The 22,079-nt window shown below is 39.9% G+C and overlaps 1 protein-coding gene across 1 annotated transcript in view; it reads right to left on the bottom strand.

The window, feature by feature from the left end:
- LOC113005576 (fatty acid synthase-like) overlaps window positions 1-22,079 on the bottom strand; it is a 64,527-nt gene that overhangs the window by 1,980 nt on the left and 40,468 nt on the right. The window contains exon 6 of the mRNA XM_039447500.1: window positions 931-1,062. Coding sequence (XP_039303434.1) covers window positions 931-1,062 — 132 coding nt within the window. The remainder of the gene's footprint in view (window positions 1-930; window positions 1,063-22,079) is intronic.

The following is a 22,079-nucleotide window of genomic DNA, read 5'->3' on the forward strand; positions in this document are numbered from 1 at the left end:
AATTTTTTTTATCACTGTTGTAAAGTACTTTTCATGCCATTTAACTTTTAATTAGAACATTTTTTTCTATCTCTTATAGTTTCGACGATATACGCTTCGAAAGAAAAAAGTCTTTTTCTTCAAAGAGGTGTTTCATCCCCTAAAAGTGCGTATGGGCCCTTATAAAAAAATACGTGTCTCTTATTTTGACCTAGACTACAACATATTCAAAGCTCATCAAAATCGGAGTGTAACAGTTGGGTAGGTTTTTTTGTTAGTTTATCTTTAAACTGTATATGTAAACTAATGTACGCTCTTCTATGTAATCTATCAATTAAATTATCGCTTTACAACTCGATCAATAATGATTTTATTAAAAAATTACAGAAAAACCTTTGTATTTGTCTTATTGGTATTTATAATTTTTGCAGGAGCACATAAATCGATTTTAATTTTTAAAAATTTCCATCATGAGGAATTTTTTTAAAGAATATGTTTACAAAAAGTTTGTCAATACACATTTATTATTCACTTAGCAATAAATATTTTAAGGTATATTTAGAAGTTTTTGAAAAAAATATACATTTTTACGTCGTTTAATATTTACTACTTGGTACATTATTTTGTAAAATAGTTTATTCATTAATATGGATTAGACTATTATACATCACAGTAAAAGGTTTTCAAGTTAATTAAAATATTAAATTTCCAACAAATTTTTCTTTAGACTTAACTTTTCTTTTTTAATTCTATTAAAAAGTATGATTATATATATTCCATTATAATTAGGTATTTTACAATGTTCATTAATTATATGTATGTATACTATATAATGTTGCGGCTCGGTCACCGACAGTCACAACATACGACAAAACAAGCGAGCGCGTGCACAGCCGCTATGCGGTCCCGCCATGTGTATAAGACTCCACGCAAACAAATGAGTGCTGGCACCACTGCTAGGTGACCGCGCCGCTGGAGACCTTCTCGTAAGTCGAGTGCAGCCACAGGTGTTATTTCTAGACGCCACCGCGGCCGACTCACTAGCTCACACTTTAGTGAGATTTTAAGGAAAATCGTTGCTTGCTGTAATTTGGAGACGAATACTCGTTCTGATTTTTTTCCCAACGTGACGTGTGTGTGTGGAACGCTGTTCCAAATAAAATTTTATATTTTTACATGTAAATAATGTTTTGTATTTTTATTTAATCGTGAACATAAATTAACATTATAATTCAAATTAAATCTTTATTAACAAAAATGAAAAAGGACACAAGAGATATTTTTGTGTAAATTAAACATTTATTACGTTTACATTATTGTGTTTCGTTTTAATAAGTATAATTATTTTTTTTATTTTTAATATAAATTACATGTAACAATATGAAAATAATATTAAAAATAACAATAAAAATAAAAGAAATTAAAATAATTTATTTATTTAATTCCTTGCAATATCATTTAAATATTACATAAACATCACAGAAATATTGTAAAATATCACAGTAATATTACTGTGATGCGTTTTCGCGGATATTTTGATATTACTGTGATATCACAGTAATATTTCGTGATATTTCTGCAATATTTCATTTGTAATATTGCAAAGAAAGAGTGATATTGCTATGATATCACTGCAATATTATGTGCTATGTGGGACATTTTCAGTTTAATTACATAAATTAAGGTTAATAAATTGTTGGGCAATAACAAAATTTTTATTAATAATTTTATTACTAATAAAATTCAAGAGCTTGTAATTTACGAGATTGTTATAAACAAAAATGGTAAAGGGAAGAAAATATTTTTAAATTATGTTATATAGTAGAAGATAATTTGGGTTTAAATATCATTCTTGACTATAGCAAAAATTTTTATCAATCGTATTGTTGTGGAACATTGTTGTAGTCTAGCAACTAGAAAGTATTACAATCAATGACATTAGAAATTTCCAAAATTTTAAGGACAGTTGATAATAATTCAGAACATGTTTCTAAATGTTTTTTATAATAGAAAAGTGCATTTTTAATGACGTCTCTACACATAAAATAATAAGCAATCAATCCTATGCACGATACACGTGAAAGCTTTTGCCAATATGGCTAAAGTTTTGAAATCTTATTGATAAACATAAGTTTTAATTATTAAAATATTAAATGGAAAAATTTGTACTGTCAGTACAAGTTGTGATATAAAATAACTCCTGTGTTAAAAAAACATAAAGTAATAAAGGGTAAGAAAGTTACTGCTTCGAAAATGCATTGTTTTGATAATTTGATTATGTTTGTTGGCGATTTAGTTTTTAGAGTAAATACAATATGATAATTATCTCTCATACGCAGGCTTGGGTAGTAACTAAAAAATTAAAAGTTAAGCAAAAAATTAAAAAGTTAATTACTTTTAACTTAACTTAGTTAATCCCAAATGTATTAATTTTTAACTTCAATTAGTTATTTTTAAACATTAACTTATTAACTTTTTTCTACGTTGATTTTTTATCTGTTTTATAAATGACAATATAATATGATACAATACATCAATACACCATGATTTCAAAGTGTATTTTTTTCGCATGACTATTGATAATTATTGAATAATTTTACAGCGCCCGTCACTTTTGGATACATTACCTGTCTGAATTCCATGACACTCAAGCAGAACAAGTCACAATAACATCAAAATGATATTAAAGTGAATCATGATTGATCAAAAAGTAAATAATTAAAATTAATTGTTGACAAACGTATTTGACACAATTCCAACCGATAAAATTGCTTGAGGTACATTTGTACCCCACTAGTTGGGTTAATAATCATTTTGCTGCTATGTGACTTCATTTGCATGTAATGATTTTTTGTTTTGCTTGGAACAACATTTCTTTCAATTTGAGACTTAATAAATAAAACAAAATTAGTATAAAATTAATTTTAAGTCATTTTTAATTATTTCAAATAAGTAATGTATTAGGTACATTTCAATAAATATCTAATAAGTTTGAAATAGACATTGAATTCAATTTTCCTTTTACGTTTAAAAAAATTAATTAATTTAAAATAAGATAATGCTTTCTCATTTTTGCTATAGATACTTAATTCCAAAGTAAATATTTTTATTCTATTAGAAATCTATAAAAGATTTCATGAAACAATTAGTTAAATTCAAGTACATATTTTGACATATTTATAAGAGTTTGTTAGGATTTAAATTATAATTGCTTAAATTAAACTTTATTCAAATAAAGTTTTGTATTTATTCTGATAAATAGTTATTCAATTTTACCAGAGTTTAATTTAAAAATAATACATGAAATAGTTATTTAAGTAAACATTTTCTACATTTCACTTTGCGTATATCAAACCTTAGTTTTTTTATTTTTTAGGGAACAGCAAATTATTCTGAATAATATTTTAATTTGATTCCAATTAATTGATCATTAATACTATGTAACCAAATTAGTTATTTAAACTAAGTAATTCTTTTCTGGAGTGCATACATTTTTTTCAGTGCAAAGGAAAACAAACAGAGAAAGAAAGCTAGCAGCAATGAATGTTCAAAAGAAATAGAAACGACTGACAGAAGATTGTCGCAAAAAACTCTCGAAATCAGCTACAGGAAATAGTAGAATGTATAAGCCGGTTTAAACTCAGGGGGGTGCGGGGAAGGGGGGGAATATTTCGGGTCGCACGGGGGGACCTAACCGGCGATAAGGTCCCGCGGGTGGACCAAACCGGGTGGAGGAGGGGGAGGGGGGCTTAAAACGGGGTCACACGTGTAAACCTAACCGGTAGTTCAGCGTAATTAATGTTTATATAAACAGTGATAACGATTCGAGGACCATGTTCTTGGCCGATGTTTAAATAAATTTGACACCTTTGAAATGTGTCGCGTGGAGGCAACTGGCCATTTAATGTAAACATGGACCATGTACTTGTCACTCTGTTTACATAAACATAATAAATCACACCGCGAGGAGGTGGGTATGGCAGTACTTTGAAATCGGAAATGGTTCTGCGTAACCAATGTTTATATAAACAGAGATAACGATTCGAGGACCATGTTCTTGACCGACACCTTTGAAATGTGTCGCGTGGAGGCAACTACTGACTATTTAATGTAAACATGGACCATTTACCTGTCACTTTGTTTACATAAACGTAATAAATCGCACCGCGAGGAGGTGTGTATGACTGTTCTTTGAAATCGGAAATGTCTGTCATCACGAGGGAGATAAGCGATACGATGGCGAATATTTTGTGGGGTGTGCGCGGCTATTTCCGCGGGGCCCGCCGCCGCCGCCGCCGCGTGCGTGGAAGGGATACGCGCTGTCTAACGCGTGGTCCGCTGGGGCGATCCGCCGCCGCCGCGTGCATGGAGGGGATGCGCGCTGTCTAACGCGGGGTCCGCTGGGGCGATCCACCGCCGCCGCTGGCACCACCACCACCACCAGCACCACTACCACTATCACTATTGTTTTTCCTTGTCCTTGTCCTTGTCCTTGTCCTTCTCCTCCTCCTGCTCCTCCTTGTTCTCCTCCTTGTCCTCCTCCTGCTCTTCCTCCTCCTCCTCATCCGGAGCCCGATCTTGAGAAGGTCCGAACTGATCTTGAGCCCTCTCATCCTTCTCCTCCTCCTGCTCCTCCTTGTCCTCCTCCTTGTCCTCCTCCTCCTCCTCCTCCTCTTCGTCCGGAGCTCGATCTTGAGAAGGTCCGGACTGATCTTGAGCCCTCTTATCCTTCTCCTCTTCCTGCTCCTCCTTGTCCTCCTCCTTGTCCTCCTCCTGCTCCTGCTTCTCCTTCTCGTCGTCCGAAGCCCGATCTCGTGAAGGTCCAGCCTGACCTTGAGCCCTCTCACGTCGCATAAAATCTAATAAAGCTGCCCCCTGACCACGAGGAGCAGCTTCGGCAGCATCATGTAGATGACGAGGCGGGCGTATGGGCAGGTCTAAACGGGGGATGTTTAATCGACCACCCCCGTGACCGCCTAGAAGCGCGTTGTAGCGATCGAGATAAGTTCGGCGTATAGGCTGCAAGTCCATACCGGAGAAGGGCAACAAGCGGTCATTCCCGCGACCACCATGGAAAATTGGTCCATCGGGCCACCAATTTACATCATTGTCTATGACCGCAGCACGACGGCGAACGGCTGGTCCTTCCAGCCTAAAGTAACGCAAACGGGCACCCAGCTCGCGAAAACGTGTTACCAACTCCCGGAAACTTATAGGTTGACGCGGCTCAGGCACCACTAAACCTAATTCTATTTCCGGAAGCGATATTTGCACGGGCATATTTGGACCGTAACCCATTTTTGTGTTGTTACAGTCGCGCGAGCTAGACTGAGACTGAAGAGCTAGAGCATTCTCCGTCGCTAAGACCTGACTTTACTCTCGTATACTCGCATCTTTTTAGCCTATGATTGAGTATTTGAAACACATGTTTTTTTTTAGCCTGACTTTATTCTCTTATACTCGCATCTTTTTAGCCCACGACTGAGCATTTGAAACACATGTTTTTTTTAGCCTGACTTTACTCTCGTATACTCGCATCTTTTTAGCCTACGACTGAGCATTTGAAACACACGTTTTTTTAGCCTGACTTTACTCTCATATACTCGCATCTTTTTAGCCTGATATTACTCTCGTATCTTCGCACATTCTTTTTAAAATATTTCAAAACTAAATATCGTGGTATTGATACTAATGTATAACTGTGGATTTTTTTGGAAGAGGAAAAATAAAAAAAGTTTGCAATTTAAATTTAATAATAAACAATTTATTGTCTGTTTTGAATACATTGTTTATGCAGTAAAAAATAAAGCTAACAGCTCACAATCGACGAGTTGACGCATATCAAAGATATTGCTCTCGCAAATTGCTTTTTCTGGATTCTGTACATTGGACGCAATGTTTAAGAATCGCGTGTACTTAACATCGACTGTATCAACGATTCTAACTAAGCGCTCGAACATTACGTTGATACACTACAAACTGAACATACGGTGTAACGTGGATTCAATCACTGTCACATACACGTTAGAAGATTCGAGACGTATGAGCCTAACGTCATTCATCACACTAACTTTGATTGTTAACGGTCCGACGCTTATAAAATTGTCCTTATAATTATTTCAAATCAATTTGGAAATATTCCATCGTTGCTTGAAGAGTCCTTTCCACGTTTCGACAGACAGTATCAATTCTCGTCCTTGATGATCTCCTACGGCGATCTCCACGTAACTCGGTGGACCAACGTTAACTCCAATCTCCAAATACTTGTAACTCGTAGCTGTCAAAGCGTAACGTCTGCTCAATAAGCGCGCTGTACGACGCTCCGTCGAAATGCTGTAAAAGAAAATCAAAAGTTTATCACACAACGTTGCATAAACGCTATTAGAATATCGAAACTTACCCACTGCATTCCTTCTTCACTTCACCACTGTACAATGTGTTACTTCCTTCGGCAAAGTACATTGCAAATTGTTTGTTTGTTCGTTCAAACCTCTGATGCAATACAGATGTCGTAAGAAATTATGATGCTTATTTGAAGATTAATGCTTCTGCATTTTTAAGGAGAGGGGAGGCTTCCCCCTCTTTCAACAATTTCATTATTGTCGTCGTTATCGCTTTCACATGTCACGACACGTTTATGCTTCTGCAATTGTAAAGGAGTGGGGGATACTTTTCCCCTCTATCAAACAATTTCATCATCATCGTTATCGCTCGAACGTGTCACGACACGTTTTCGCGGTCTGGCAACGTTGTACATGAAACGTGAAATATGACGTACATGAAACATGACGTACATGAAACGTGAAACATGACGTACATGAAACATGACGTACATGAAACGTGAAACATGAAAAAAACGTTAATCTAAACATGAAAAACGTTAAACTAAACGTGAAAAAACATGAAAAATCGTTAAAGTAAACGTGAAAAAAAAATGAAAAACGTTAAATTAAACGTGAAAAAACATGAAAAACGTTAAACTAAACGTGAAAAAACATGAAAAACGTTAAACTAAACGTGAAAAACATGAAAAACGTTAAACTAAACGTGACGTACATGAAACGTGAAACATGACGTACATGAAACGTGACGTACATGAAACATGACGTACATGAAACGTGAAACATGACATACATGAAACATGACGTACATGAAACGTGAAACATGACATACATGAAACGTTACGTACATGAAACGTAAAACATGACGTACATGAAACGTGAAACATGACATACATGAAACGTTACGTACATGAAACGTAAAACATGACGTACATGAAACATGACGTACATGAAACGTTACGTACATGAAACGTGAAACATGACGTACATGAAACGTGACGTACATGAAACGTGAAACATGACGTACATGAAACATGACGTACATGAAACATGACGTACATGAAACGTGAAACATGACATACATGAAACATGACGTACATGAAACGTGAAACATGAAAAAACGTTAATCTAAACATGAAAAACGTTAAACTAAACGTGAGAAACATGAAAAAAACGTTGGAGAAACGTAGATGTAATGGAGGGGGGAAAAAAAAAAAATGTATCTCGTATATTACATATGTTTATTTTTGCAATTGTGTCCACCAATTGTAAAGTTTGAATACATTTTGTAAAGCACAATGTTTATTCGTACGGTGTTGCCCACATTGAAAAGTATTAGCATCATCTAGATTATTCAGATTATCCACGTCTTCGTAATCCACATCCAGGCTCTCGATATATGCGTATTCTCGCCGATTGTCCAGAATCAATTCTCCCAGCCATTCTCGTTTCTCATGTCCTTTGACGTATACAATCTCCTTGTCGTCAGGATTTTCAGCACCCAGTACTGCAGTTGTAATCACTTGTCTCGCTTTCCGGTACGGAACCACCCCGTCGGTGCCCCATCTTAGCCCATGATGTATGGCAGTGAGCCAGGAGGCGCAAGATCTTTCGGATTTCATCAGCCAATCCCATGGCTGGGGGCTGTCAAAGATATAATGCGCGAGAATGTTTCCCCCTCTAAGAGCAGCAAACTCATTTACAACGAAACCACTTAATCGTCCAAGGGGAAAACCTTGCAGATCCACGAACGTCGGCACGGACATGTCGCGGTCGAAACGAAGACTGTGGTCTACGTCGATGTATCGTATAATATATATGCGTGGAATTAAGTGATTTTGCGCACAATGTTTGTCAACGGGTTGTACTGAATCACGCGATCGTGTTCGTGATTATCAAGCAATAGGCACTAGTATTTTCTGATACGTTATCCTTTGTCTCAAATTCCAATCGCACGTCAACGGTTGCGCTCTTGATTGATTCAACTTGCCGAATAAAATCTATTATTATGAAAGGACCGTGACGTATAAAATTTGTCACTGTGTGATTCGGCTCGAGATACTCGTATCCGAGATAAGTTTTGCAGAAACGTGCATACATGTCGTACAGAATAGCCCATCTATTTTTACTAATATCTAAATTCATATCTTCATAAGGATAACTATCAGAGTTCAAGTACAGTTCCACATTGATTAAATTGCAATGGTCGAATCGGATCGTGTCCTCGGACATGACGTTTTTTCAACCGGTTTGCAGAGCAAAGATGACATATCGCGGCTTCTCGAGTTGAGTAGCGGTCTTGATAGCCCACAAGTGCTTGGTCGTACGTTGCAAAAGCGGATACTCGTATAGATCCCACGAGCGAAAAGCCATGCTGAGGTATCGTCAGCTCTCCAATGTGCGCAGCATCGAAAGTTTATTTATTTCATTCAGTATTACGTGCGGCATTCGCCACTGAATCTTAAACAATTCTATCACAGGCTCTACCGCTGAATTGCCCTTTAGGCAATTGTTATCGTTGCGCGCTCGTATAAAGATCAATTCGTGACGAGCGTTGATCACTACTCGACGGTAATCCTCGCAGAATCCCAACAGCACGTAAAGCGGAATGCAAAAGTTGAAGTAGCCATCAGCGGTAGTCAACTGTTCTTGCCAGCCAGCATTTCGCAAAATCACGTTTTTGTCGGATGACAGCGTTACATAGTTTTTGAGTGAGCTAGTTATACCCACGTTTCTATTACGATCAATCTCGACACCGTCGAGTTCATATCTTATCTCATCAAACATAAACGCAACACAATTATTTCTCAAAACCACGTCACCGCCGACCTCCTCAGGTTTCTTCTTTTTTGTCAGCCTCCCTTCGACATATAGAAAGCTCTCGTACGGCAATGTATACAAATCCTGTTACTGTATGGGTATTCTTATCTCGTCGCTGTGCCCGTACGTTGTGTTTGCATACGGCGAATAAGCATGGGTCTCAATCTTGACAATTCGATCGTCAAAGATTGGCTCGTCTCCGATATTTAGAATATCAGTCATTTTTTCTTTTTTAATCAAGATTGTCATACCGCGAATCCCAGTGATTGTAAAAATTTAACGTTTGATACACTGAGCTTCTTTCTCTTCTCAGTTGATTGAGTCCGATTATCAATCGATGATGAGGATGATAATGATGATGTAACCGGTCTTGTAAAGAATGCGTTATCTCTCTTTGCTCGCTCAGCTCCACTCAACACAAGCATCTCATGTGTCGCGTTATCGTTTTCGAACGTGCAACCTGACGGTAATTTCCTCCCCTCGAAAATCCAGCAATCGTCCGTTTTGATCGACAATGCGTATGGTAAGATCCGTAACGCTTCGTATGATCACTGGCAAGTAAATGACTGTTGCAGTCCTTTCACTGAGCTTATATCCTGAAGGCACGCTCGGAGAAAATTCATGGATCGTATGCACACGCGCACCGTTATTGTATGCACCTGCGGTGATACTACATTCGACGCGGATAATATTTACGTTCATAATATTAATTGACATGTCCGATTCGTGCCATCTACGTGGTTGCAGTATACGTTTCGAGAATCCCAGCAGCGATCCAATGCTGTTGGCTTTGTTAAAGTTTATTTTGTAAGCGCATTTAATTTCACATTTCATCGTGTTATGATTAGCTCGAATCACTATCGCTTCCTCGCTGTCATCATTGATCACGCCGATATCGCCGCGGACAACTAGCGTGTCACCGGCATCTGGCGCGTTGCGTCGTGGACGTTTCTGCGAGATTGCGCGTTTCAAAAATTCGTTTATGGCCGGCAACTCGTATGATCCCTCGGGTATCGTAATCTCCACATCGTCTTTGCCGAAATAACATTTATTATTTGAGGCATTTACGTTCGGCATCGTGTTATAAGTTTCAAAAAGCGTTAAACCGAGTTCGTATTCGGCATCGGTCAAATCTATCGCCGGAGAGTAATTTGCAGCGAGAACGCTGCTCTTTCCGCTTAGCATTAGCGTAAACGACATGATGGAAAAAGCGTTCGACGAATACTGAGACTCTTCGACACCTCATCGATCTTTTTAAAAGTCAACAGTTTGTAAATATCTCAGGCACATTTGTCCGCAGAAATTTTGATTGCACGTCTGATAAGACGTTTGATTGTACTCCATCGTAACATTGCTTCCGAAATATCGCACCAACTCTCGAGGCGGTCGAAGATTGCCAAAGCTGTCGAAATACACAACGCGGTTGCCCCTCTTTGCGTAAGACACTCAGTGCGTACCAGGGCCCCAAATCGTCCAAATTAACGATACCGTCCAAATTAACGATACCGCTCTCGTTTCGACGTACGCCACTCGTCGGTAAAGCATTACGCATGTACACACCTCTAAAATACGGTATGCGCATACGTCTCTCCAGCTGGTTTAATTGCACGTCGGTGGTCACGCCCGCAGGCATTTTTATCGTCTTTTCGACGTTTTTTTTTTCTCTTAGTTGATACGCCTTGTCCGCGTTTATACGGCCCGAGATAAATTCCTCGTCCGTATTTATAAAGTGCCAAGTATAGACCGCGACCTTGTTCCATCGCGCGATTGTGACGTTGCAGTTCTTCAAGTTGACGTCGCGCATCTTTGCGGGCGCTTACTGCTTTCGCTACATTTGCAGCTCCACCGATCAAAGAACCTAGAACGCCCAACATTGGCAGAATCGGTAACATGCCGCCTCGTTTTGCCGACGGAAGTACTCGTTTTTTTTTTTTCGTCGTCGTCGTTTTCCTCTTTCTCGTCTTTGCATTCATACCCATGCCGATCTTGGTCTTGGCCTTCATCGCTGCTTAGATGGCTGCAGCGGCGGCTCTCTCGCCCAAAGTCGAGTCTCTCACGGTAATGCGTTTCCGTGCTGACGCTGCGAGTATATCGTCAGCAGCGTGTCTATCGACGAGTTCGTTACTCTTAGAATACGCAATATCGTGTTCGCGGCACGCTGCGTCCAATGGATTTACGCCCGTGTCGCCTCTGGCTAATCGTTTCTTCAGCCGAGTGCCCGGACCGCAAAACTGGTAACCGGGGATATGTAACTCGAAAGGAAGCGCGTTTATCGCTCGATTCAGCAAACTTCCGGTTTTGTTCGACGCTGACATTCGCTGCAATCTTTTATCCTCGGTGCAGGGCCGTCGATGTGCGTACGCTGCCAAGGTTGATTATAATGCTCGTCGCAGCGACGATAAGTTTGAACTACCGGGTCCACCTGTATATGTTTCGGAAGCCGTTCCCAAACGTGGTCGATGTAATTACCGCACACGCGTAACAGTACGACTTTAGGTATATATTGCAACTGCTCAGCGCTTAGGTCGAGAATATCGCTGGGATGTGACAGCGCGAGAAACATTTTTGATACTGAGCTACTCAAGATTTCACACATCTATAAATAGGCCTTCGACGCGTCACGCGAGTTTAGTGTGAAACATGAAATTCGTGCGGCAGTCGCTGACGATACGCGTCACAAACTGCGATGAGAAATTGCGAATGATGGGGGACAACGCGCAGTTGCGGAAACACGGTGAAATGCTGCCGAGTACCATCCGCGCAATAATTGCGGGACCATCTTCGTGCGGCAAAACTGATGTTCTGATAAGCCTGCTCGAGAGTCTGCATGGTGTACGTTTCGAGAATGTTTATATTTATTCCAAGTCGCTGCAGCAGCCTAAATATCAATATCTCGAAAATCTGTTGAAATCGATCGACGAAATCGGCTACTTTACGTTTTCCAATAATAGCGACGTTATTCCACCGAGCGAGGCGCTTCCGAATTCAATCTTCGTCTTCGACGACGTTGCATGCGATAAGCAGGATGCGGTGAGAGAATACTTTTCAATGGGCCGCCACTCGAATGTCGACTACTTTTATCTTTGTCAAACGTACGCGAGGATACCTAAACATCTGATACGCGATAATGCCAATCTCCTAATTCTGTTTAAACAGGATGGTACCAACCTTAAACACGTTTACAACGATCACATAAACACCGACATGTCATATGACGAATTTTGTGCTTTGTGCCGTGCTTGTTGGCAACAAAAGTATGGATTTCTAGTGATAGACAAGGACAGCGCGCTTAGTAACGGACGATACAGAAAAGGATTTAACGAGTTCGCGGTACCGCGAAACGATTAGTCATTATCGATACGTCAACGTTGAACGTTAACATGGCGGAAAATAACAAAGATATACGCCATCGTCAGCAACTCGCGAGGGAGATTGAAAAAACGAGCGATGCGATCCGCAAGAAACATCGCGCTTTAAAAACCGGCAGGATCGAGGAGGAAATTGCAATGGAGAAACGTTTCAAGCCCATCGTCGCACCTCTGAAACAGATTGTCGAGGAATCTCAGCCGATTAAAAAAAAAGAAGAAATCAAGGAAGAAAGAATAATTAAGAAAAGACCGAGCGACAACGATGACGATGATGGTGCATCTTACGAATTGTCGAAAGCAACATCGAGCAAAAAGCAACGTTTTGAACAAGCGTACGACGCAATCGATTCACCAGCGATAACGTCAACACCGCGTACGATGATTGGTCCTGCAACATTAACTAACAAGGCACTCGAGAACGTTTTCGAAACCACAGACGATTCGTTTGGAACGTCTGTTCAACATCAGATGCAAACGTTGGAAGGTCGAAAAACGTTGTCTGAGCATTTTGGTCCACTCGGTCAAAAGTACATTGGAGATTTCTTCAGCGGTGGTGGAAAAAAGAAAATTATAGACACCGTGTATGGTGTTTGTTTCGACAAGGATGGAATGATGCTTGGTAATAAAAAGTTTGACGTGGACATCAATGATAACATAATTATCGATGGCGTGCGATACGCTGGCACACCCGGTCTTTACGAGTTGATTTTTAAGAGACTCCCCGATGATTTTCTCTATAAGGAGGACGATTTGCAAAAGTACAAAAGCATATTGTTGACTACAAACGTACATAGACGTAATTACACCGCGGAGAGTCGACTACGAGGCAACAAAGGATACAAGTATAGATACGTGATCGCACCATTGATGTCAATCAAATCTACACCAAAGAGAACGAATAAATCCGGAAAGGGATTACCTCGCGCTATGATACAAAACGACAACGCGATTGATTACGTGCACTGGGACGATCTCAACAAATTAGTAGATCGTCTACGATTGCTAGACGCTTCACATCGAGCGGGCAACGACGCTCACAGCAACGAGATGTTGTCCATCGTGGAAGAACTTCGTGAAGCTGGCATAATTATAAATTAAATCGTATACCCACGAAACGAGTCAGACGAGAGGTTGATTTTGTTTGAGAAGGACGTGAGATAGACGACAAAAATGAGCAGCAATAAACGTCGAAAAGACGGTTACGAACGTTTAACGAATGACTTTGAACGATTCTTAAATAAAAATCGGACGTTTCAAGAACGGTTGTCAGACAATTATCGATCGGCTCAGGATAGCTATGAAAAGACACAAGAACGAGTGAAGGATGGTTATCGAATGGCCGTAGATCAAGTCAAAAATGAGTATGAAAAATTATCTAATCGACAGAAACCGGAAGACAAAAAAAAATTATTAAAGGAAGACAGAAAATATTGATAAATGGAGAAAAAACGTTTTTTTAAACAAAAGTAGAGGAACTTTGCAATGCCGACATTATAAATTACATCGTGTAACCGCTAAACGAGTCAGTCGTAATGCAATTCGTTTACGCGCCGAAACATGAGTTCATCGAAGAAAACAATAAGCTCCGAGAGGCGAGGAATCGTCGAAGAATTACACGCGTCAGCTAGACGCAATTTTCCTAGAAGACGTGTTATAATCAAAGGATTCAACGATCTTTGGCAAGCTGATATCGTCGAGATGCGTCCCTATTCAAAGTACAATAGAGGTCATAATTACATACTTACCGTCATCGATGCGTTGAGTAAATACGCCTGGGCAGTACCGCTCAAGAGTAAGGCCGGGCGTGAGACGGCTGACGCAATCGCCAAGATAATTCAAGAGAGCGGAAGATGCCCGAAAAATTTACAAACGGATATGGGAAAGAAATTTTATAACGCCGATGTGCAAAAAGTCTTGAAAAAGCATGACATTAAACATTATTCTACATATTCGGTTTTAAAAGCATCGATAATAGAGAGATGGAATCGCACACTTAAGAACGATATGTGGTGTATGTTTACACTTAACGGGTTGCACAATTGGGTCAACGAGCTGCCGCGTCTGGTGTCGGATTACAACAACCGCAGACATCGTACTATCGGCATGCGACCAGTCGACGTTAATTCGGAAGTTGCTGAAAAACTCCTGGGCACTGTATACTCTCACATAAAAATCATGGGACCCGCGAAATTCAAAGTAAACGATTCGGTGCGCGTGAGCAAGCACAAAACGACATTCTCTAAGGGGTACACCCCCAATTGGACCACCGAGGTGTTTAAGATCGTTAAAGTACAGCGCACTAATCCCGTAACTTATCTCCTGGAAGATTATCGCGGTAAACAAATAGCGGGTGCCTTCTATGAGTACGAGTTGCATCGCACGACTCATCCAAATGTATACCTGGTAGAGAAGATAATAAAGAAGAAAGGAAACAAGGTTTACGTCAAGTGGTTGGGATTTGATGATTCGCACAACTCATGGATAAATAAAAAAGATGTTATTTGATTTATTTCAATTAAATATGTATATATTTTATATCATATAAGCGTTCACAAAATATATAAAATGAATACAAACAATTTTGAGGTCTTTATTCTTCTTCTATCCTTATTAATACAAAATGTCATATAAAAATTTTTATTAAAAAACGTGTATCTAAAATTTGAAGAATATCAAAAATATCTTATTCATAAAACGTCAAATATATATTAAGCGTGTAACATATATGAAACAATACATAAGATGTATAAAATGAAGCATACAGAATATAAAACAAAATATAAAGTATGAATAACGTACTTATATAAAATAATACTAGCATATTAAACGTGTAAGAAATACAAAAAATGTAATACAATAAAAGATTAAAATGCATAATATTTGTAAAAATGTGAGAACATCTTATGATTATAACTGTATCTGCCAATGTCCCCATGGTAATGTATTTGTTAATGATGATGGAACAAGGTATCTTTTATCATCATATGGCGAGAGCGCCACTTTGGATTCTGAAACCGTAAACACTTGATGTAGCTTCGAACGTATACACGATTGGCTACGAGTTAATTCTATTTCATCGTTCAAACATCGCATATAATCTTCAAAAGTAATAGTTCGCGCTACTACATTGTTTTTCACACCTTTCGCTTTTTTGGTATCCTTTTTACCATCTACTTTGATGGCGTACACCTTTGCTCTAAGCCCTACAAATTCGGTCATGATCGCACCGTTGTTTTCATCTTTCATTAGACCGAGGACTTTTTTATTCGCGAAAGGTATACTGTACGGGTTGTCTGCGGGATAATCGCTTGTATCATATCTCGCTATATCACGTTTCATCGTTGAATAAATATCATCGCACTCGAGGAAATAAACAAGACTATCAGTATCTGAATATAACAATTTGCACTTGTCTTTATATAGCGGAAACATATATTCGTGATGAAATTCGTACAAGCAGATTTTTGATATGTCAAGTATGCACATACCCACATAAATCGGCTTGTTAAACTTCACCTCGAGTTTACGCAGTTCGACGGCAACTAAATTTTCCGCAAAGACGCTGCGGCTGTGAAAATTTGGCTTAGCGATCATTGCCTCTGCACCGTAACGTCCTTCCCATTTTGTCAATAATTTTACGTCTACGTGATTACGTACGTTTTCCATAGTTTTTCCAAACACGGCGTTGTTCATCAATTTGTACAAATTCTTTTCAAAATCATTTTTTGCGCTCATTCTAAATTTTGTGTTCAATTCTATATAATCGCGAAGCCATGGAGATTGAGCAAACTGTAATACGCGATGAATTTTTGTTACGCGAAGCCCATTGAGCGTGCATTGTTGCAAATAACGGTAATGTATCATATACCGCTTTTTATCGTACAACGTTGCGAGAAGTTTTTCTGCCGTGGTCCTGGCGGTTTATCGTGTGTAGGGCAGAAAGGTAAGTCAGTGTGTCGATCGTGCAGACATTGTGGATATGTGAGATCGGCTTCTAGCACATACCCAGTGGGCAAATCCGAAGCGATTGCGTTCACGTCAAAATTGTCAACGTTTGCGATCCATTGAAACTCACCGTATGGTATTGGTTGACACATCGCAAAACCATACATATTGTTTATGTCAAAATACATTAGATAAGACGATGGTTTCGATGGATCGTAAGAACGCATGTACTTATTATTGGCTTTAGCATATCTACCGGAGCATTGACTCAAACCACCGCGTATACCGCGTTCTATAAGATCATGTCTATATCAGTGAGCAACTCAAATCTTACGCGTGTTAGTTTTAACATTGCATCCCAAGTGTAGTCTGGCAATGTGTAATAATGCGCGGGATCAAAACTATAACTATTAATGCTACTTTCGCGGAAGTTTTGAAAAATATCAGCCAATAATAAGACATCGGTCTTGAGATATAGATCGCTGTATTCACCCAGGGTTTTGATTGAGAACCGCTGCCAAACTTTCTGAGCATGAGCATAATCTGTCTGTGATACTGTCTGCTTGGTAAGAGAACTATAAAATGATTCACGCGGTGGCAGTTGAGTTTCATACAGTTTGTCAACATTATCCACATATTCGTATGGAAAGACACCTTTGCGTGTCAACGATTCAAAGTCTTCGTTTGATAACGAGGAAAATTCCGAATGAGAAATTTTTAATTTATCAAGACTTAAAAACGATGCCAATTTGTCAAGACTTGAACTTAAAAACTTGTACGAATCGATGAACCGTAGCCGTATATAATTTCGTGTATTTTTGAAAATTATGTCTTTATCACAAGTATTTTCAACATATTTGGTAAAAGATATATATTTTTCTTTATTTATCGGTAGTAAATCGATTTTGCCTTCGAACGTGGTGGCAATTTCTTTTATGATGAAATGTGCATCGTAACCAGATAAATTATGAAATACGATCGGAATAACGTATGAATTTTTGTAATTTAAATTACAATCTGAATGAGCTGGACCACGGTAAGACCCTGTCAAATGGCAATGATCGCGCACACGTATACTATTCGGTGCGAACGGTTTTTCACAGATATAAAAATTCCTCGCGTTACTGTATGCCTCTTGCTGCTCTTTAGTTAATGATTCCATAGGAACATTGGCGGATATTTTAGCTTTCACGCTATGCGCCAGGTTTTCGAGTTCTTTCGCGAACCACACGACGCAATCGTTATCGCGACAAAAGTGATACTCTGACAACGCGTCGTCGTATGAGCACTTAACATAATATGCTACACTAAATACCTCGTGATGCTGATACGGGAAATTTGAAGTGTTCTCTGTTCCTGAGTCAATCTTCCGCAGTATGCACTCCAAATCTGAATAAACAACAAAGGGTACACGCTCCTTGTTGTTGTAATTATCGAATTCAAGCCACTTGTTATCCTCGCTCGGTAGTAGAACGGCGCAGTCGTTTAATTGCTGACAATCCACTTTGTGTGACTGCAACTTTTCTTCTGAGCTGAAGTAATGCAGACAATTATAAAAAAATAGAAGACGATTTTTTAAAATTAAAATAATTTTTATAAGTGATAAATATTTTTTTTAACAGATTTTATTATTACACTTACCGATCACAGATGAATTTCTTGTGTTCGTTTTTGCTCAGCTGTGAACTGACCAGTCGTGATAAGTTCTTAATCCACGCAAAGTGGCCGAGGCTGTTATCACGTTCATCTTCCAAGTACAGTAGATTGTTATGCTTCTCCTTCTTATCCTTGGTGAGCCTTATCGGGAATACGTCTAGTTTCTTTTCTTTTCTGTCGAATTCGGTACCGTACACATTTACCGACACGTCGTTTAATGGTTTAAAGTTTCCAATGTCTTTTATGTTCATTGGAAATGTTATGTCATTAACATTTAAAACAGTCGAGTAATGCGGATATGACGACTCTCGGTCTGCATGTCTTTCGGCAGGGTACAGAGCGGCCACTACCGACCACGCGAAACACGCATTGTCTTTCGATTGCACATTAATCACGGCACGTTTATTCTTTATTCCCCGCGGCAATTCGATGCAACATCCCACGTGCATGGGATTATGTTTAATAATGTTTACTGTTAAATTCAGTATTCGCGTAAGAGCCCAACCACTATCGTGTTCTTGGAATTCGTCGAGCATCGCCAACGTGACATCGATGACACTCTGCTGATACCACTCGCGCAAATTTGACGATCGATAAAGTTCATTGTTCCTCGTAGCGATATTTTTAATATTACGTTCATCATGATTATTAACATATTCACCATTAAATACGGTGTTTACCTTTACACTATCATGTTTCGCGATAGCGTCTTGCACTCTCTCAATCACCAAATCACTGGCGTCCTCCAAAAAATATCGCGGCTCCATATAATCAATGTTAATAACAGCGCCAGTTACAATGCGATTCTTGAACGCGGTCTCGATCTCACGCCATATGAGCGATTTCTTATCATTAGCGCTAGTGCTTGCATAATTGCCACCAACGTGCACGAAACGTCTTTCTAACTGCGCTTTTTCACCTTTGAGTCGCGCGATTCTTGACACAAGTGATTGTCTTTTTCCCACGGCGAGTCGAGGACGTTTGGCACTACAATGTTCTTCGAGCTGCGCGAGGCACTTGTCACATCGTTGCAATCACTCGAAACATTCAGCTAAATTTGCAATCTGCGAGCATTGCTCGAGCAGTTCGCGTTCCACTCGCTCAGTATTTTCCATTTTTTCAGTTTTTTAGTCCGTATTACACGCTTTCTCGGAGCACTTGCACGTATTTTGTTTACATGATTTGCAAATTCGCTGTGCGCTTAGAACGTTACAGTGTCCGTTTATATATTTTAATTCACAAAAATCAGGAGGTATAGCGTATCTCCACCAAGGATCATCCTGCTCTCTATTTCTCTTTTCAACCCACCGATTAAATAAATTAATCACTGCAGGTTCGCGCTTATCGTCGCAGTTCTGTGGTGGTGGTGTATACACGTTTATTGTAAGAAATTTGATGCACTGTCCATGACCAGCGGGAATCGTAATCTGCAGAATGATATCGTATATAGAGATATTCTGGTAAATTTTTTTTGCCCACTGGTATTTGTTTAATTGCATTTCTTCACAATTATCAAACGCGCACAGATGGTCCACTATGAGCAAATACAATTTTCTTTTCCTGTAGTCTGACAATCTACAAACACGTTCTGAGTTAATAATGACACTTTGTCTCACGGCACGTTCACAAGTTCCACGTATTCCTAATTCTCGATCGCGAAGGAATTTTATCGACGATACTCGTCGTCGTGGAACATCGGTTTCTTCTTCTTCTTCCGGCATAAACACATTATCGAGAACGTACACGATTTCTTCTTGATCATAATCTATAAATAGATTTATGTCTATATCAAACACTGCGTCGTCAAATTCCATTTTTGACTGCGTTTAATGTGAACTTCAATATGATCAACCATTTTTTAGAGAGTAACTATTACGACTGATTCGGTGTTCACATCGAGACTGATCGTATAATACATTCGCCAAACTTATAACCGAAACATGAGTTTTGTTTAATCGATCGAAATATTAACGCTTCCCTCTTGCATCATCTAAATATTGTTTCAACGTGCAGCAGCCGGATTATCGGCGCTTATCTTTACTAAGAAAGATACCTTGCAAGATTAGACATGCCACTGGGTGGCAACCGCACACGAAAAAGAGCTCACGTAAACAAATCTAAATATTATTTACACGTGTCATTAGAAGCCGGACTATCGGCGCTTCTCTTTACTAAGAAAGATATCTTGCAAGATTAGACATGCCACTGGGCGACAACCGCGCATGAAAGAGAGCTCACGTAAACAAATCTAAATAATATTTCAACGCGTTATTAGCACAGCTGAAAGAGTTGTTCAGCGCTTTTCTCTCTCTCTCTTGCATCCACCTTGACCAAAAAATTATTAGAGGATAGCGAGCGTTGGGGGGCGGCGGCGGCGGCGGTGGCGGCGGACCTCGCGTTAGACAGCGCGCATTCCCTCCGCGTACGCGGCGACACGGCGGCGGCGGCGGCGGCGGCGGCGGGCCCCGCGGAAATAGCCGCGCACACCCCACAAAATATTCGCCATCGTATCGCTTATCTCCCTCGTGATGACAGACATTTCCGATTTCAAAGAACAGTCATACACACCTCCTCGCGAAGTGATTTATTATGTTTATGTAAACAGAGTGACAGTTACATGGTCCATGTTTACATTAAATGGTCAGTAGTTGCCTCCACGCGACACATTTCAAAGGTGTCGGTCAAGAACATGGTCCTCGAATCGTTATCTCTGTTTATATAAACATTGATTACGCAAAACCATTTCCGATTTCAAAGTACTGCCATACTCACCTCCTCGCGGTGTGATTTATTATGTTTATGTAAACAGAGTGACAAGTACATGGTCCATGTTTACATTAAATGGTCAGTAGTTGCCTCCACGCGACACATTTCAAAGGTGTCAAATTTATTTAAACATCGGCCAAGAACATGGTCCTCGAATCGTTATCACTGTTTATAAAAACATTGATTACGCAGAACTACCGGTTAGGTTTACACGTGTGACCCCGTTTTAAGCCCCCCCTCCCCCTCCCCACCCGGTTTGGTCCACCCGCGGGACCTTATCGCCGGTTAGGTCCCCCGCGCGACCCGAAAATTCCCCCCTTCCCCGCACCCCCCTGAGATCCCAGGGTTTGAACCGGCTTATACATTCTACTTGTTGCGTCCGCGGATTCGCGAAAGTTGCGATCCCGGGACGTAGATCTGCTTCGTTGGTTACTTTTGGTTTTAAGGCAGCTGTCACCAGTCGCGGCTCCGAATTGTGTGATAACACGGCCGGATACGCGACAAATTCTTTGTATGGGAAGTAGGAGGTATTGTAGGAAGATATATTATTAGGTGATTTATGAGTAGGTTTAGAAAATGTAGTAGCGTTTTATTAACGCTACTGGAGTTGTAGCGTGCGTGCTTGAGCTTGGCATGGGATTAAATGAATGACAGAGCGTGTAATGATTAAACTGAATATGTATATGTATTTTCGTGATTACGGAATAGTAGATGGTTACATATGGGGGCTGCGGGTAAAACGTCATCTTGCGAAAGAAGCGCTTTCTGCCGCCGGCGTACGCGCGGTGTGCCCTGCGTTTGCCCATACGTGCTTCAAGCGAGACATGGTAGAGTTAATATGGGTGAAGGATTGCCACGTTAATGCGTATATGATCAGGTAACTTACCGATCTTAACGCGAAAGAGAGAGAGAGAACTCGGTATAGAAGATCTACGAAATTTAGTGAAATAGATTAGTGATCGAGTATATGTAACGAGTGACGAATCCGCTGGGTCGGGAGTGGTTACCCGTTAGAACGCCTCCCTTAAAGGTGGAAATTATATGGAAAAAGAGGGGACGATGAAAGCGTCGATGAGTCGCGCTAGCGAATCTTCCTCGACGGGTTGGGAAAGGAAGAAGGACGGTGTCGAATAGTCGCGTTAGCGAATCTTCTTCGACGCCGCAGGAAAGAGAGAGGGAGAGGAGACGTCGAAGAGTCGCGTTA

Source organism: Solenopsis invicta, chromosome 3 (assembly GCF_016802725.1).
Source record: "Solenopsis invicta isolate M01_SB chromosome 3, UNIL_Sinv_3.0, whole genome shotgun sequence".
In the NCBI taxonomy this organism is placed as follows: Eukaryota; Metazoa; Arthropoda; class Insecta; order Hymenoptera; family Formicidae; genus Solenopsis; species Solenopsis invicta.